The 16,182-nt window shown below is 44.4% G+C and overlaps 1 protein-coding gene across 5 annotated transcripts in view; it reads left to right on the top strand.

Moving 5' to 3' along the window:
- Positions 1-16,182, top strand: part of ZGRF1 (zinc finger GRF-type containing 1) — a 619,324-nt gene that overhangs the window by 526,082 nt on the left and 77,060 nt on the right. For 4 of the 5 annotated variants that reach the window (XM_085641436.1, XM_085641435.1, XM_085641434.1 and 1 more), the window contains 2 exons: positions 7,762-7,889; positions 14,654-14,777. In XM_085641436.1, the coding sequence (XP_085497562.1) occupies positions 7,762-7,889; positions 14,654-14,777 (252 nt within the window). The remainder of the gene's footprint in view (positions 1-7,761; positions 7,890-14,653; positions 14,778-16,182) is intronic. The other variant, XR_014978114.1, reaches the window with a different exon arrangement.

Genomic DNA, 16,182 nt, shown 5'->3' with positions numbered 1-16,182 from the left:
TTTCTCATACTTGACTGCGGTCTCCCCCAGGCCCAGCACTCTGCTGCTCTTCCTGTCCTGCATCTTTAGCCAGTGCATCCTCGTAATTCACAATCCGCTGTGACACAAATATGTACAACTGCTTCACCCACTCAGCCTATCTCAAGCTGGTCCAGCAACACTCGCCAAATCACAGTGCTTTCCTAACTGCATCCTCTTCTGGTTCCTCTTCTTCATTTGTGGGCAGCTTCCTGGATCTGTGGTCAGATTGTGCCTTCATTTTGATGGCGACAGGACCACACCATTCATCATTGGTGGCATGACCCTGATGAACACCTCAGCCCCTGGGTGGATCCTTGTGCTAGTTATTGCTTCCACTGCAAAACTAAAAGTTTAAAACTTGGGAGTCCCCAAGCGGAATGGGTGACATTCACCCTTTGGCCATTCCATGTGGGTAATTTCTGATTAAAATTAGTTCAGAGTTTGAACGAAAAGGCATACTGTGTGAGATGTGTGGATTACTTTTGTCATAATGAGGAAAGTTAATCCACCTAAGCTGTTCCATGTCAGATGTCCAGGAGAGAACTGGACTGCGGGGTCTTAATAATAGTCACATAGCCGCTGATTTCCATATGTTTGATTTACAATGCAAGATGTCTTTGCTTTTCCCATTCATTGAGAGTTTCAGATTAAAACGTTATTAACCATTTGCCAGACTTTAGTGCAGAGAATTAGAGAACAACCTTGATGTCTTCTTGCAAGCTGATTTGACGTGCAGCCCAGGGTCTTTTGCTGAGAACCAGCGGGTTTACATTTGGCATCATTATGCTCATAAGTATGTTGAGAAATGAGCAGCAGCTTCACTGGTTCACCAATAAGAATATCCTTAAGCGAACTGTAATAAATTGCTACAATTCTAAGGTGCAAGAAAGATTTTGGTGCTGCCCAAAACTCACATTTGTGAGAATAGGCCCACGTCTAAAGGCTTAGAGCAGTCAAATGAATTTTTGAAGACGCTCCAGAAATAATCCTGTCAATAAGGAGAACACCTGGTATTTGTCTTCCTGTGTCAGAAAGAGTAACATCTAGTGCACATTAAACCCAGCCAGGAGATCGAGCACAAGTCACATCTAGTGCACACCATACCCCGCCAGGAGACCATTCCAGAGCAACATCTAGTGCACATTATACCCCGCCAGGAGTTCAAGCACAAGCAGCATCTAGTGCACATTATACCCCGCTAGGAGATCTAGCCAGAGCAACATCTAGTGCACATTATACCCCGCCAGGAGTTCAAGTACAAGCAACATCTAGTGCACATTATACTCCGCCAGGGGTTCAAGCACAAGCAACATCCAGTGCACATTATACCCTGCCAGGAGATCTAGCCAGAGCAACATCTAGTGCACATTATACCCCGCCAGGAGTTCAACTACAAGCAACATCTAGTGCACATTATACTCCGCCAGGGGTTCAAGCACAAGCAACATCTAGTGCACATTATACTCCACCAGGGGTTCAAGCACAAGCAACATCTAGTGCACATTATACTCCGCCAGGGGTTCAAGCACAAGCAACATCTAGTGCATATTATACTCCGCCAGGGGTTCAAGCACAAGCAACATATAGTGCACATTATACCCTGCCAGGAGATCTAGCCAGAGCAACATCTAGTGCACATTATATCCCGCCAGTAGATCTAGCCAGAACAACATCTAGTGCGCATTATATCCCACCAGGAGATCTAGCCAGAGCAACATCTAGTGCACATTATACCCCGCCAGGAGATCAAGCACAGGCAACATCTTGTGCAAAATATACCCCACCAGGGGCCGTATTACAGAATGTGCCATGGGGTACAACGGGCATTTGTACCCGCTTTGTGCGCTCCCAGGTCACTTGGGTATTACAGAAGGGGCCCCAGACACTTGAGCGACCCCTTCTGTAATACCCATAGCGCTTGGCTCACATAAAACGCCAGCGCTATCTGCAGGGGGCGTTCCCTCATTTGCATGGGGGCGTGCCCCATGCATATGAGGGAATCCCTTGGCCTCTACGCCGGCGTCATATTATAGATGCAGGCGCAGAGGCAGAGAATCCCTCAGGAGGTGAACTGACATTGTGCCCCCTGATGGCAATCCTCTGGAGGGGAGAAAGGGGGTCCCATGGACCCCACTTGCACTGTAAAAACATGGAGAGGCTGTAAAGCAGCCGCTTCGTTTTTCACCTGAATGCGCTGCCCTGGGTGCAACGCGAGTTCACGGCTGCCCTGGGGGCAGCACATTCATCGTAATAGGGCATACTTTAATTGTTTACGCCGGGTGCACCTTTTTAACCCGTTAACCACTGTGCAAATTCCACCGCGGTGCGGGAGTTTTAATGAGTGGGCAGGGCTGCGTCAGCCAACGGACGTGTGCAGCACTAGCCAGGTAGTGCTCGCGACAGCTGTTGGCCGATGCACGCACCGAACGGGTTAAAGTCACACCCGGCGTAAACAATCAAAATATGCATATTGTGTAATGTAGGCCCAGGAAATCAAGCCCGAGTATCATCTACTGCACAATATACCCTGCCAGGAGATCAATCCTGAATAACATCTAGTGCACATTATACCCTGCCAGGAGATCAATCCTGAGTAACATCTAGTGCACATTATAACCTGCCAGGAAATCAATCCTGAGTAACATCTAGTGCACATTATACCCTGCCAGGAGATCAATCCTGAGTAACATCTAGTGCACATTGTACCCTGCCAGGAGATCAAGCCTGAGTAACATCTAGTGCACATTATACCCTGCCAGGAAATCAAGCCTGAGTAACATCTAGTGCACATTATACTCTGCTAGGAAATCAAGCCCGAGTAACATCTATTGCACATTATACCCTGCCAGGGGATCAATCCTGAGTAACATCTAGTGCACATTATACCCTGCCAGGAGATCAAGCCCGAATAACATCTAGTGCACATTATAACCTTTGGAGAACAAGCCCTAGTAACATCTAGTGCACATTATAACCTGCCAGGAAATCAAGCCTGAGTAACATCTAGTGCACATTATACTCTGCTAGGAAATCAAGCCCGAGTAACATCTATTGCACATTATACCCTGCCAGGGGATCAATCCTGAGTAACATCTAGTGCACATTATACACTGCCAGGAGATCAAGCCCGAATAACATCTAGTGCACATGATAACCTGCCAGGAGAACAAGCCCTAGTAACATCTAGTGCACATTATAACCTGCCAGGAGAACAAGCCCTAGTAACACCTAGTAAACATTATACCCTCCCAGGAGAGGAAGCCCGAGTAACATCTAGTGCACATTTTACCCAGCCAGGAGAACAAGCCCTAGTAACATCTAGTGCACATTTTACCCCGCCAAGACATCAATCCTGAGTAACACCTACTGCTCAATGTACCCTGCCAGCAGATCAAGCCTGATTAATGTCTAGTGCACAATTTAACCCAGCAGGAGATCAAGTCTGAGTAACATCTAGTGTACATTATACCCTGCCAGGAAATCAAGCCTGAGTAACATCTAGTGCACATTATACTCTGCTAGGAAATCAAGCCTGAATAACATCTAGTGCGCATTATACCCTGCCAGGAGATCAAGCCCGAATAACATCTAGTGCACATTATAACTAGCCAGGAGAACAAGCCCTAGCAACATCTAGTAAACATTATACCCTGCCAGGAGATGAAGCCCGAGTAACATCTAGTGCACATTTTACCCAGCCAGGAGAACAAGCCCTAGTAACATCTAGTGCACATTTTACCCCGCCAAGAGATCAATCCTGAGTAACACCTACTGCTCAATGTACCCTGCCAGCAGATCAAGCCTGATTAATGTCTAGTGCACAATTCAACCCAGCAGGAGATCAAGTCTGAGTAACATCTAGTGTACATTATACCCTGCCAGGAAATCAAGCCTGAGTAACATCTAGTGCACATTATACTCTGCTAGGAAATCAATCCTGAATAACATCTAGTGCACATTATACCCTGCCAGGAGAACAAGCCCTAGCAACATCTAGTAAACATTATACCCTGCCAGGAGATGAAGCCCGAGTAACATCTAGTGCACATTTTACCCAGCCAGGAGAACAAGCCCTAGTAACATCTAGTGCACATTTTACCCCGCCAAGAGATCAATCCTGAGTAACACCTACTGCTCAATGTACCCTGCCAGCAGATCAAGCCTGATTAATGTCTAGTGCACAATTCAACCCAGCAGGAGATCAAGTCTGTGTAACATCTAGTGTACATTATACCCTGCCAGGAAATCAAGCCTGAGTAACATCTAGTGTACATTATACCCTGCCAGGAAATCAAGCCTGAGTAACATCTAGTGCACATTATACTCTGCTAGGAAATCAAGCCCGAATAACATCTAGTGCACATTATACCCTGCCAGGAGAACAAGCCCTAGCAACATCTAGTAAACATTATACCCTGCCAGGAGATGAAGCCCGAGTAACATCTAGTGCACATTTTACCCAGCCAGGAGAACAAGCCCTAGTAAAATCTAGTGCACATTATACCCCACCAAGAGATCAATCCTGAGTAACACCTACTGCTCAATGTACCCTGCCAGCAGATCAAGCCTGATTAATGTCTAGTGCACAATTTAACCCAGCGGGAGATCAAGTCCGAGTAACATCTAGTGCACATTATACCCTGCCAGGAAATCAAGCCTGAGTAACATCTAGTGTACATTATACCCTGCCAGGAAATCAAGCCTGAGTAACATCTAGTGCACATTATAACCTGCCAGGAGAACAAGCCCTAGCAACATCTAGTAAACATTATACCCTGCCAGGAGATGAAGCCCGAGTAACATCTAGTGTACATTATACCCCACCAAGAGATCAATCCTGAGTAACACCTACTGCTCAATGTACCCTGCCAGCAGATCAAGCCTGATTAATGTCTAGTGCACAATTTAACCCAGCAGGAGATCAAGTCTGAGTAACATCTAGTGTACATTATACCCTGCCAGGAAATCAAGCCTGAGTAACATCTAGTGCACATTATACTCTGCTAGGAAATCAAGCCCGAATAACATCTAGTGCACATTATACCCTGCCAGGAGAACAAGCCCTAGCAACATCTAGTAAACATTATACCCTGCCAGGAGATGAAGCCCGAGTAACATCTAGTGCACATTTTACCCAGCCAGGAGAACAAGCCCTAGTAAAATCTAGTGCACATTATACCCCACCAAGAGATCAATCCTGAGTAACACCTACTGCTCAATGTACCCTGCCAGCAGATCAAGCCTGATTAATGTCTAGTGCACAATTTAACCCAGCGGGAGATCAAGTCCGAGTAACATCTAGTGCACATTATACCCTGCCAGGAAATCAAGCCTGAGTAACATCTAGTGTACATTATACCCTGCCAGGAAATCAAGCCTGAGTAACATCTAGTGCACATTATAACCTGCCAGGAGAACAAGCCCTAGCAACATCTAGTAAACATTATACCCTGCCAGGAGATGAAGCCCGAGTAACATCTAGTGTACATTATACCCCACCAAGAGATCAATCCTGAGTAACACCTACTGCTCAATGTACCCTGCCAGCAGATCAAGCCTGATTAATGTCTAGTGCACAATTTAACCCAGCAGGAGATCAAGTCTGAGTAACATCTAGTGTACATTATACCCTGCCAGGAGATCAAGCACGAGTAACTTTTAGTCCACATTTTACCCCGCCAGGAGATCAAGCTCAAACTCCGTTTTGTAAATCCCATATGTACGTGCCACAATCTATGAACGAGGCAGGTTGCCTTCATCGCTTCGACTGTAAAGTTCTATATAAAATTAGGACCTGGGTTTGCTACGCTGCTAGAGCCCATGAACGATCGAGACAGTAGACGTCTGCCTCTCAGCTTTTTAAGTCCTATCACAAATGCTCCATGGTTTGAAACGCCTGTGCGAGCCTTAAGAATGCTGCTTCTCTTCTGCTTTGTATGCATCAGGCCTATCTAAGTGAAATTACTCTGCGGTTCAGATGTGCAGTTAATCATTGTAATCCTGCTTGTGTTTTTATATTATTGGCACACACCTTAAAATTATTCGTTTACCATCTTACAGGTGGATAAACAAGCAAAGCCACAGTTCACACACCTCCCAAAGCGAGGCAGTTGTGTTAATGGATGCAGCATAGTCTCGGAAAATGCAACCGCAGGGTAGATTGTCAGCTGGTGGAATTCTGTCGGCATGTGTCAAGGGAAAAAAAAGGACTGTTCGCTTGATGTGGTAGATGCTTCGTCTTGCAGATGTCACCACTAACATGCAAACTCTCACCTTACACCTGTGGCAGCTCCATTATAATTTATTTCCAAACCATGAGCTGGACTACCCAACGCCCACTGGTCAGCCCTGCACAGCCCCGTTCGATTTTCTGCAACGCTACTACGCCTTGGTTCCACAGTGGAACCCTCACCGTGTCCCTTCTGAGGCCCCCTCCACCCCCACGGTTTGGGCGATCCACAGCCCTTCTGCCACTCCCTGTCCTGGGCTCCTAAAGCCGTGTGAGGCTGAGGGCCGGGACCACCAGCTGCTCCAGATCGTTTTGCACAGAGCAGCCGCAAGAGTTAAATGGAAATATAGAAGTTCAGGTACTCACTGTTCAGAGTACCAGTTTGCCCCTGTGAAGTGTCGGTACTCTGAATTGAAAATGATGGCAAAGCTCCCTATATGTCCGAAGTGAATCCACTGTTTGTCAACGTTCAGTGTGTGCGGGAGGGTGTCGCCCCCTGATCCTGGGTGTACAGAAACACAAACAAGCTGCGATGTCCCAGTCTGGGAACAGCGTACCCGCCCCGCCCCGGAAAAGCTCCTTAGTGAGGGGAATGAATCCATATTACGTAATTATTATGACCCTGTTTAAAAATAGATTCTTGAATCGAATTTCTTGATTTTTGCGAAAAATAAAGCTATCGTGCTTCCAATAGTTATTGCTGGTTCTTTTATTTTTTCTGCTGTTTTCAACTTTTGAAGTGCGGAGAGGGGACGCTGTTCCCAGACTGAGACAGCGCTGCTTCTTTAAATGTCGGTACTATCCTGTTAAATGTATTGCAGTGCAACTGCAGGAACTCTCCCTTTCAAATTAAAGAAGTGCAGGTACTCAGTACCGGACAGTACCTGCCCATTTAAAGCACTGGTTCTGTGCGGTATTACAGGCAGGTCCAGCAAACTGCATGCCCCCTCTCACTTGTTTAATGTTCTCATTTGTGGTTGCTGTGTATCATCTGTTTTAATATACCATTATGCTCAAACATGTAAGCCTATATTTATTTGTGATTTTCAGTGGTCCTGTAGGGTTCCCTTCTTTTTAATAAGAGATCAGAAAACAGTTGCCAAATTGACTAGGCGCAGATTTCTGGTAGGAATTTTAAAGCAAGCTAAATTAGCACATGCCAAAGATGCACTAATCTTTTTGCAAAAAGCGGTTGATCCCTTGACATTATGAATTTTATTAGAGTTGCGATGCGATTGAGGGCAACTAGAGAGAAAGTTTGATCGTCATTATTTCAAATGAAATGTTTTGCTTAGTCTTCCTTTTTACCATATATGTAGTAACAGTCAGGATTCTGGTAGTGATTTAATTGTATTTTTAACTGTTTGTATATATGTGCTTTTATGGTGTTTTATAATCATCGAATAAAGAACGACTGACTGACTGACTTTATATACATTAAACCATGCTCTATAAAGCCAGCAACTAAACAGAAATGTATTTAGTGCTTTCCGTTTCTGTCTTTTCTAAAGGTGAGAGTGGTGGGCGTTACCTGTGCAGCTTGCCCCTTTCCTTGCTTGAATAACCTACGATTTCCTGTTGTTGTGCTTGATGAATGTAGTCAGATTACAGAACCAGCTTCTCTCCTGCCGATTGCAAGGTAAAGTATATCATTTATTTCCCATATTGTCTTGGCATATCTATCTCTTTACCCTTTGTTTAATTTGTGACTAATGCATGAAGAATGTTTTTTTCCCCCATGAAATCGTTTTCAATCAGTACTCCCCATTTTTTGTCGGCGTTTCACCAAAAAAACGGCACCATCTTACTCGACGTATTCGTATCAACGTTGGCTCCCTCAGTCTTGAAAATGACTGAAAAAGATCAAAATCTGGTCCAATTGCCCACTTTCAGTAGTACAATTATGACCAATTACTAGAAGAATAATATCCTTCTGCCAACTGATTTTTAAAAAAATGTGGCACTTCTTTTAACAAGTGCGCTATTTTTCATCAAGTTTTTCTCTTTTTATTTTCGTGCAGCTTACATTTCTCAGATTGCATGTTTGCCAACCACAGCTGAATTTTAGGCCTTGCCTGTGCAGCACATGTGCTGTCTATTCAAGACCTTTTATTTTTTATCAAAAGCCTTGGAGAACGCCCATTTCTCACCATTGGTTGGCTTCACTGTCACTGTCATTTGCTAGCTTCTTATTGGCCAGCAGCAGTAGGTTTCCTTCCTCTTTGTGTGTTTGTCTCTCCCCTAGAGAATGGATGCATTCTTGTGTACTTCCACTACTCATTTTTTTAGGCTCCACTTAGCACTCTTTTTCAGCGGGATTCCTCATGTACTTCTCCGCTATGTTCCTCCCCTGTCTATCTGCTTTCCTCCACCCAATCTCCTTCCTTCTATTGTCCGTGAGGCCTGCCCCCATCTGCCCTCCCTCCCTTCATTGTCCAGGTTTGCTTGCCCCCCAACCACCCGACCACAATTCATTGTGTGTGTTTGCTTGCCCTCAGTCACCCTTCATTCCTACATTAGTTGTTTGTGTTGGGTTGCACCAAAATGCCCTCCTTCCCTCTGTTTGTTGTCCATGTTGGCTTGCCTCCAGTCATTCGTTGTCCATGTTGGCTTGCCCTAAACCGCCCTCCCTCCCTCTGTTGTTCATATTGGCTTGCTCCCACTGTCCCTACCTTTATCCATTGTCAATTTTGGTTTACCTCCACCCTGCCTCCTTTGTCCGTGTTGGCTTGCCTCCACTCGCTGTCCCTCCCTCCTTCCGTTTTGGTGGCTTGGCCCCTCTTTCCTTCCCTACCCCCATTTTTTGTCCATGTTGCCCTGCCACTAACCCACCTTTGCATTTGGCATGTACTTATATGTTATTCTTTTACTTGTTGTGTTAACGTTATATACTTTATGTCAATGTGGGTTTATATTTGTTTGTACACATTGATTTTGCAGCCCTGAAGACCAGTGATCTCCCAAATCAGTTACTCATTGTTGCTTAGCTGGTATATTCAGAGAAAGCCTGGTGTCATTGGCCATTTTGTACAATTTGGGGATTCTTTCAAGAATTCTCTTTATAGGATTTTTACACTGATTTTCTATCTAAGGTATATAAACATTTCTCAGGTGACTGAAGTGTCTCTTTCTTTAAAATAATTCTCAGATATAAATATGTTGTCTTTAAATAAATGCTGTATGGTGGTTATGTTTAACTTGGTTAGTGTTTCTCTAACTGTAAATTTTTTGAAAAGTGGCCAAGCAGGATTGTTAAATTGGGGGAGTAGGTGTGTTGAAATAAACCATCTTGTATTACTAGTTTATTCAAACCTATTGACTGAGGCCACAGAATCAGCACTGGTTATGTTGTATTGTATGGGCATGGACAGACAAGTTAGAATTTTCGTTTTGTCTATCAAGTCAGTTTTGGCAATAATATGGGGCATAAGAGGTGAAGGTAGATACTTGTATATAGCATAAAAAGCTTACATTGCTAGGTAGTATTTCTCTGGATCAGGGACGGAGGAACCAACCTTTTTCGAAGGATAGTGTCCTATAATAGCGTTGCATACTTCTCATTTCAGTCTGACTTGTTTTCCAGCCCACATAATTCAGCAGATAATTGTGCATATTCTGGCGAAGTACGTCTGTGGTAGCAGGATAGAGAGGTTATTGAATAAAGAGAGAAGCCCGGGTTGGATTATCTTTTTGATGAATGGTACCCATCCAGCCAGGGAAAGGGGAAGTTGAATCCATGTTCTATTAGTGTCTGCATTTTATCCAGGGTAGGACCGTAATGGTCCCTGAGCACTATTTTTCTACCCTTGGGTATTTTAACACCTAGAAATCTGATAGACTCATCACAAGAGCCAAGCGGGGATTTCAGATGTATTGGTTGTGTACAAGTTGTTATGTGGAAGATTTTGGATTTACTCCAATTAATATTCATTCTGGACTATAGACTGAATTTTATAATTTCACGGATCACCAGATAAATTATTCTCTGGGTGTTTAAGGAGTACCAGGACACCCTCTGCGTACAGTGACATTATTAATGTTCGGTTTATGAAAGAGTCTCCTCTGTGCGAGTGCCATTCTCCTAACAAACTTCCCAGTGGCTCCTTTACTATGGCGAATAGTATAGGTTACAGAGGGCTGCCCTATCTGGTGCCCTTGATGAGTGCCATCTGTTGGGATAGTTGGTTATCGATCATAATGCATTCTCTTGTAGAGTTTATATCAAACAGGTTTGTTAAACTTGGGAAATATTTATCAAAGCCCAGTCTACTTAGTAATGTTTGCAGAAAAGGCCATTCTAGAGAATCAAAGACCTTTCTAGCATCTATGAAATATTACAGACACCATGACGGAGCACCCACCCACCTAATAGTGTAGGGGCTCAATTTTGTTCTTGACAGTCCAGTGCTGCCAAAAGCCAGGATAGCTGAACGAAAAGGCAGCGTAGTCTTGATTACAACTCATGCTTCTTTCCACCGCACCACACTTCTGTCATTTTATCTCACTCCCACAAGTTAGATTTCATCCCTGCTTTCAGCTTCTGTGGCTGTTTGTCGATATTTCTCTACCTTCAGCTTTCTCCGTTTGCCGCTGTTTTATTGTCTTTCTGTTGGAAATTACCATATTTTGCCTGATAATACCCCAGATATTTTGCATTCTCCATCCTGTTTTTTTCTGTCCCCGTTACTGTTGCCTTTAGGACTCTGCGCACTTTACTTCTGCTAACCAGTGGTAAAGTGCTTATGCTCCCCCTTTTAAACATGCTTAAGCTGGTATGCACCTGCTTGGTGCATTTAATTTACTTATAAGTTTCTAGTATAGGGTACTACATTTACCCAGGGCCTATAAATTAAATGCTACAATTGGGCTGCAGCACTAATTGTGCCACAAACTAATGTTTCACTGTAAAGAATGTCTCAGGCCTGCCACTGCAGCCTGCTGTGCAGTTTAAAGCTGTAATATCGACCTGGAAAAATAAACCTATTGCCAGGTCTAAACCTTTCTTTGGAATACTTCTATGTCACCCCTAGGGTAGGCCCTAAATGCTCATAGGTCAGGGTGCAACGTATGTAAAATGTAGTTATATGTATATTTAATGTTTTACAAGTCTTTTTTTACTGTCGCAAGGTTGGACCTCCCATAGGCTAATACTGGTTTACCTTTTTATAGTTAATAAGAGCTAAATCCAGTTTGGGAACAACTAGAAAAGTAATTATTCCACACATTTTAATTGTAAATGCTCTTTTGTGGTAAAGTCAGATTTTCAATTACTGTTTTAGAAATGGAACTTTCAGAAAGTTGTCATTTCCCTGCCTAAGCCAAATAGGATTTTCTACCACTGTCCAGGGCACTTGACTGTTAATGGCTGTCCTGTGGCGTGATGTGTATTCCTACCACAGAGTGAGTGAGTGGGTGTGGAGAGGTGATGGTCTTTGTGACAGAATCCCTGGGACCCTGCCCTGCTCCCTTTTCAGAGAGTAGGCTGGGGGTTGTACTCACCGGTTCCTGGCTTCAAGGGAAGCCTACTTTGTCACTGGCAAATGCAACTCACAACTGAGCCTACCTGGCCTTTGTTTTACTAGTCAGGCTGGGGCCATGCCTAGGCGAAAGTGAAGAACTGACTGGAATCAGTTTAGGGGTAGACAAAGGGCCCCAAAACTGGCACTTGGAATAAATATGACAACCCCAGAACCTCTAATCAGAGCACTCCTGGACCTGAGAAGATTCAGAAGAAGGACTGACCTGTATGAAGAAGAAAGGTTGGGCCTGCTTGATTCAACCAAGGCTCAAGAAGTGGCCTCATAGGTCAGCGGATGGTCTTCTGTTTGAGCTACAAGGGCACAACAAGATTCTGAAGGCTGCTCCTGCTTTCCAGCAGATCAGACCCAACTGTTTCTGACCTGGTCCTCTCTGCTTGACTCTGTGGGAGTGAGTCATGATCCCTAAGAGTTGTCCTCACAGTCCTGGACCATGGGCTGGAGTCACAATGCACTTCTCCCTGCTTAACTGGATGTTTCACCAGATCTGACGCAGGGCCTAACCCCACACCACAGCACCATACAGCTCCTGATCGATGGTGACACCAAATGTGATGCAGAGTCTCGCAGTGCAGCACAGTTCAGCTCCTGATCTCAGGCTTCAATGGACGTGATGCAAAGCCTCGCAGTGCAGTAACATGCAGCACCCGCACCAAGGTCAGAAGGTACAACTCCCAACAGGCCAAACCTGGTTCTGTATCCATCCCATGCTCCATCCTGGTTGGCCTGAACCTTTGTCTTTGTCCCGGTCTGGCGTGACCAGATCCCCACAGTTGCCGCTTGGCTCCTTTTACGCTATTCTTAGCCTTAAAAATTTTAAGAATTTCCTAACTTCTGTTCTACTGGTTGTTTTTTGGGGAGTTTTGGTGTCATTTTAGTTATTACAATACAATCCTCCCATTTGAAATGCTCCTGGCGATGTAGGACCTACCAGCAGGCGATTTCCTGAAGCACGGGTCCCTCACTAGGAGGATCAGGCAACACTGGGGAGTGGGAGGGGCGGAGCCGCGAGCGCTAGCGGGATGCAGATATGTTGCGTTGTCGGCGGGGAGGATTAAGACAGTTTCTTGCCTATACAAAGCAATCAGACGAGACATGCAACAGCCACAAGAGCGCTTGCGATTACAGTGGGAAGAGGATATCGGGAAACAGATCCCAGAGATGGAGTGGGGCAAGATCCTGGAGCGAACATTGAAAGTGTCCCAAAACGCACGCTTTAAACTAATCAATTTCTTCATACTACATAGAGCGTACCTCACTCTATCCCGCATTAGGAGATACTTTGGGGCGGAGACGGCTGCATGCCCGCGCTGCGGGGAGAGGGAGGCACACATAATACACATATTTTGGAGCTGTACCACTCTGAGAATTTTCTGGGAGGAGATAAGGCGGTTGGTACGGGATCTCATCTATAAAGAGCTCCAGAACACTTTCTCCTGGGGTGGTTCCCGCACACAGCCAAAAATAAGGTGACGGGAAAGTTCCAGGACCTGGCCTACATCCTGGCAAAAAGGGAAATAGCTAGGAATTGGAAGGCACCGGGGGGGACTGCGGATTGTTTCTTGGAAAAATGAACTAGAAAAATGGGCAGGGGCAGAAAGCAGACTCCTCCTCAGGGAGGTGAGCAGAGGGATTGGCCACATAGATAGAGCCAGGGCGTGGAAAAACCTACTGACTGAACTGACAACTGGTGAACGAGATGACAGCGAGGCGGGATCCCCACAACCGGCGACGCCAGGGAGGGGGGGGGAGAGGGAAATGAACAGTTAGAGCAGCGACAATAGGCGCCATCACATACGCCGTATAACAGCTACGTACTTCATGAACCCAACAGAACCTAGAGCTCAGCATACATTCACTTAAGCGCAACTCAAGGGGGGAGGGGGCCCTGTTTAGTTGAAAGGGATGTTAAACCATGCATATTGAAGTATAAGAATATGTTGTAACATGCAATGACAATAGCAGGATCAATGTATGTAACCAGTACTACTATCTCGAAAAATCAATAAAATATGGTTAGGGAAAAAAAATTTTTTATTACAATTTACTCTATTTTTCTAAATTCGTTTGGGATTGTGTTTTCGTTGTGTTTTCACCGTATTACTGTTTGAGTACTGCATAAATATATTACACATTGCCTCTAGGTTAAGGCTGACTGCTTTGGTACCAGGCTACCATAAAGTTTAGCACAGGTTTATTTAGTGACTTTTGTGGTTCTCTCTGACTGAGATTGTGATTATTATTTGAAGTGGGGTTTCGCCCCCTTTAACCAATAAACCAATTTTTTACACTTCCTTTTCCTCACTCTCCGATTCATGCCCTTCTCTCTCTTATTCTGGGTCCAAGCTTGTTGATGAAGAAGACTAAGTACAGGTTACCATAAATGAGTGCCGGTGCTCACCACCTGGAACAACTCATACATTTTCCGCCATGGTGTCTAGCAAGTCTGGTGGTGTTTGTGGAAATTTCTTCCACGGCATGTAAGTAATCCTATTTAGTCAGACATTAGTGCTGTTTGGCGTTTAATAGTGACCCACTGAAGAAGATTTCAGGAATCGAAAGAGGACATATACCTCTTATCAGCCTTTGCCACTGACCTGTGGTATGTCGTGTCAAAAAATGAGTAATTCAGGGTCCATTTAGACTTTATTGTTTCAGATGTTTAGTTTACATGAGTATCTCCATTTCTCTTTGGAATGCATTTTAAATCCTCAAAACAACTACTAAAGTGGAGGGGGGCAACGGACAATATGAATCCATTCAATTTCAAATGAAAAGCGCATTTGAGTGAATTTTTGTTTTTTCAATTGTTTGCTTGCATCTCTTTCTCTGATATGTACTCACTTGTGTTGATCATTCTTTGTAGGTTTGAGTGTGAAAAGCTGCTTCTAGTCGGAGACCCTAAGCAACTTCCGCCTACTATTCAAGGCTCTGACTCTGCTCATGAAAAGGGGCTAGAACAAACTCTTTTTGACCGACTTTGTTTGATGGTATGTACCTACATATGTAGCCTGCGTAGATTTGGTTGGTTATTTTTTGGTTTATGTTATAGATGCATTATTTCTAAAAAGACATCAGATGCAAGGGCTTTTCAAGGAGTGTACATACTGTAGTTCTTTCTTCATTGGTAGATTGGCCTAATAGACATGCACATGGTTCAAACATGAAATGCCTTTTTTACTGGTGACCTCGTTACTTTGATTCCTTTACCTAATTCCAGCACCTATTATGTTTGTGAGATGATGCCACCTCTGGGTAAAGCATTCTCCCGCATAAAATACAAAAAAATATATGGACCCCTCATCAAGCCCCACATAAGGCTTCAGTAGTATGTACTTCCCCAGTGATGGCTACCAAAGCCATGCCATCAAGGCCTACAAAAATTCAGAGAGGCATGGTTTGACAGATACAACGACATCGGTAATTGGGGCATTACCTTTCCATCCTTATCCTCGTCCCAGTTATTATCTGAGGATTTATCAAGTTTAATTGGCCGCACACCGCTCATTTACCCAACCATCTAGTGCCAGCTTTAATCCAATCACACTAACCAGCGTGAATCTTCAGATTTGCCATCCACATGTTTTAGTAGTCCCTACATTAAACAGGACAAACAGCAGCCAGAACACTGGTGCCAGATCCCCATCTTTTAAATCCTTCACCTCCAATCTGTGATTGGAGACAAATATAGAATGTCAATTCTATGTGGCTGCCTATCATAAATATAGCATGGAAGCACCATGGGCCTCCACCCAAAAGTTGGCATGCCCCTTCTGTACAACACAGAATACCAATCCACATCTTCTTATGGGCCAATGACTATGTCATGGAAATTGCTGACATGATTTAATTGCATAAGTAGACCCAGTTGGCCAAACACCCATCCATACATACTGGAATTCTCCCCTGCATACACCCAACAAATAGGGATCCACTGCTGAGCTTGATGACGTGCCAGGTTCTGACATGAGGGCTGACATCTGAGACTCATGAGGAGCCCAAACACGATCAATCGCTGACACACTACTTCTATATGTGTCACAGCCAGGTCCAGTTACCATACATGGAGCAGGAAGTCATTTGAGTAAGGGTGGACATTTATCTCCAGATCATACCCACAGAGTCACTAGTTGTATCATCCTCTAAGGCCTCAGAAGTGCAGCCTACCAGATTAAACAACTACGAATCCACTAGTTTCCCTGAAGTGGGGGAGAGCAAACACCCGATTGGGTATATGATTGAAACGTTTTAGAACAGATGTCTTCTTCATCTCCTTCCATCCGCAAAGCAAACATTCATTTACCACCTTTTGCTTGTGTAGGTTGTGTTGGCTTGTTCACCAAACTGCACCAACAGATTATGACTGATGCTAGGGGCCTCCTTGAGTGATGGTTT

The sequence above is a fragment of the Triturus cristatus genome, chromosome 2_2 (genome assembly GCF_964204655.1).
Source record: "Triturus cristatus chromosome 2_2, aTriCri1.1, whole genome shotgun sequence".
Taxonomy (NCBI): Eukaryota; Metazoa; Chordata; class Amphibia; order Caudata; family Salamandridae; genus Triturus; species Triturus cristatus.
This window is presented reverse-complemented; position numbering and strand designations above follow the sequence as displayed.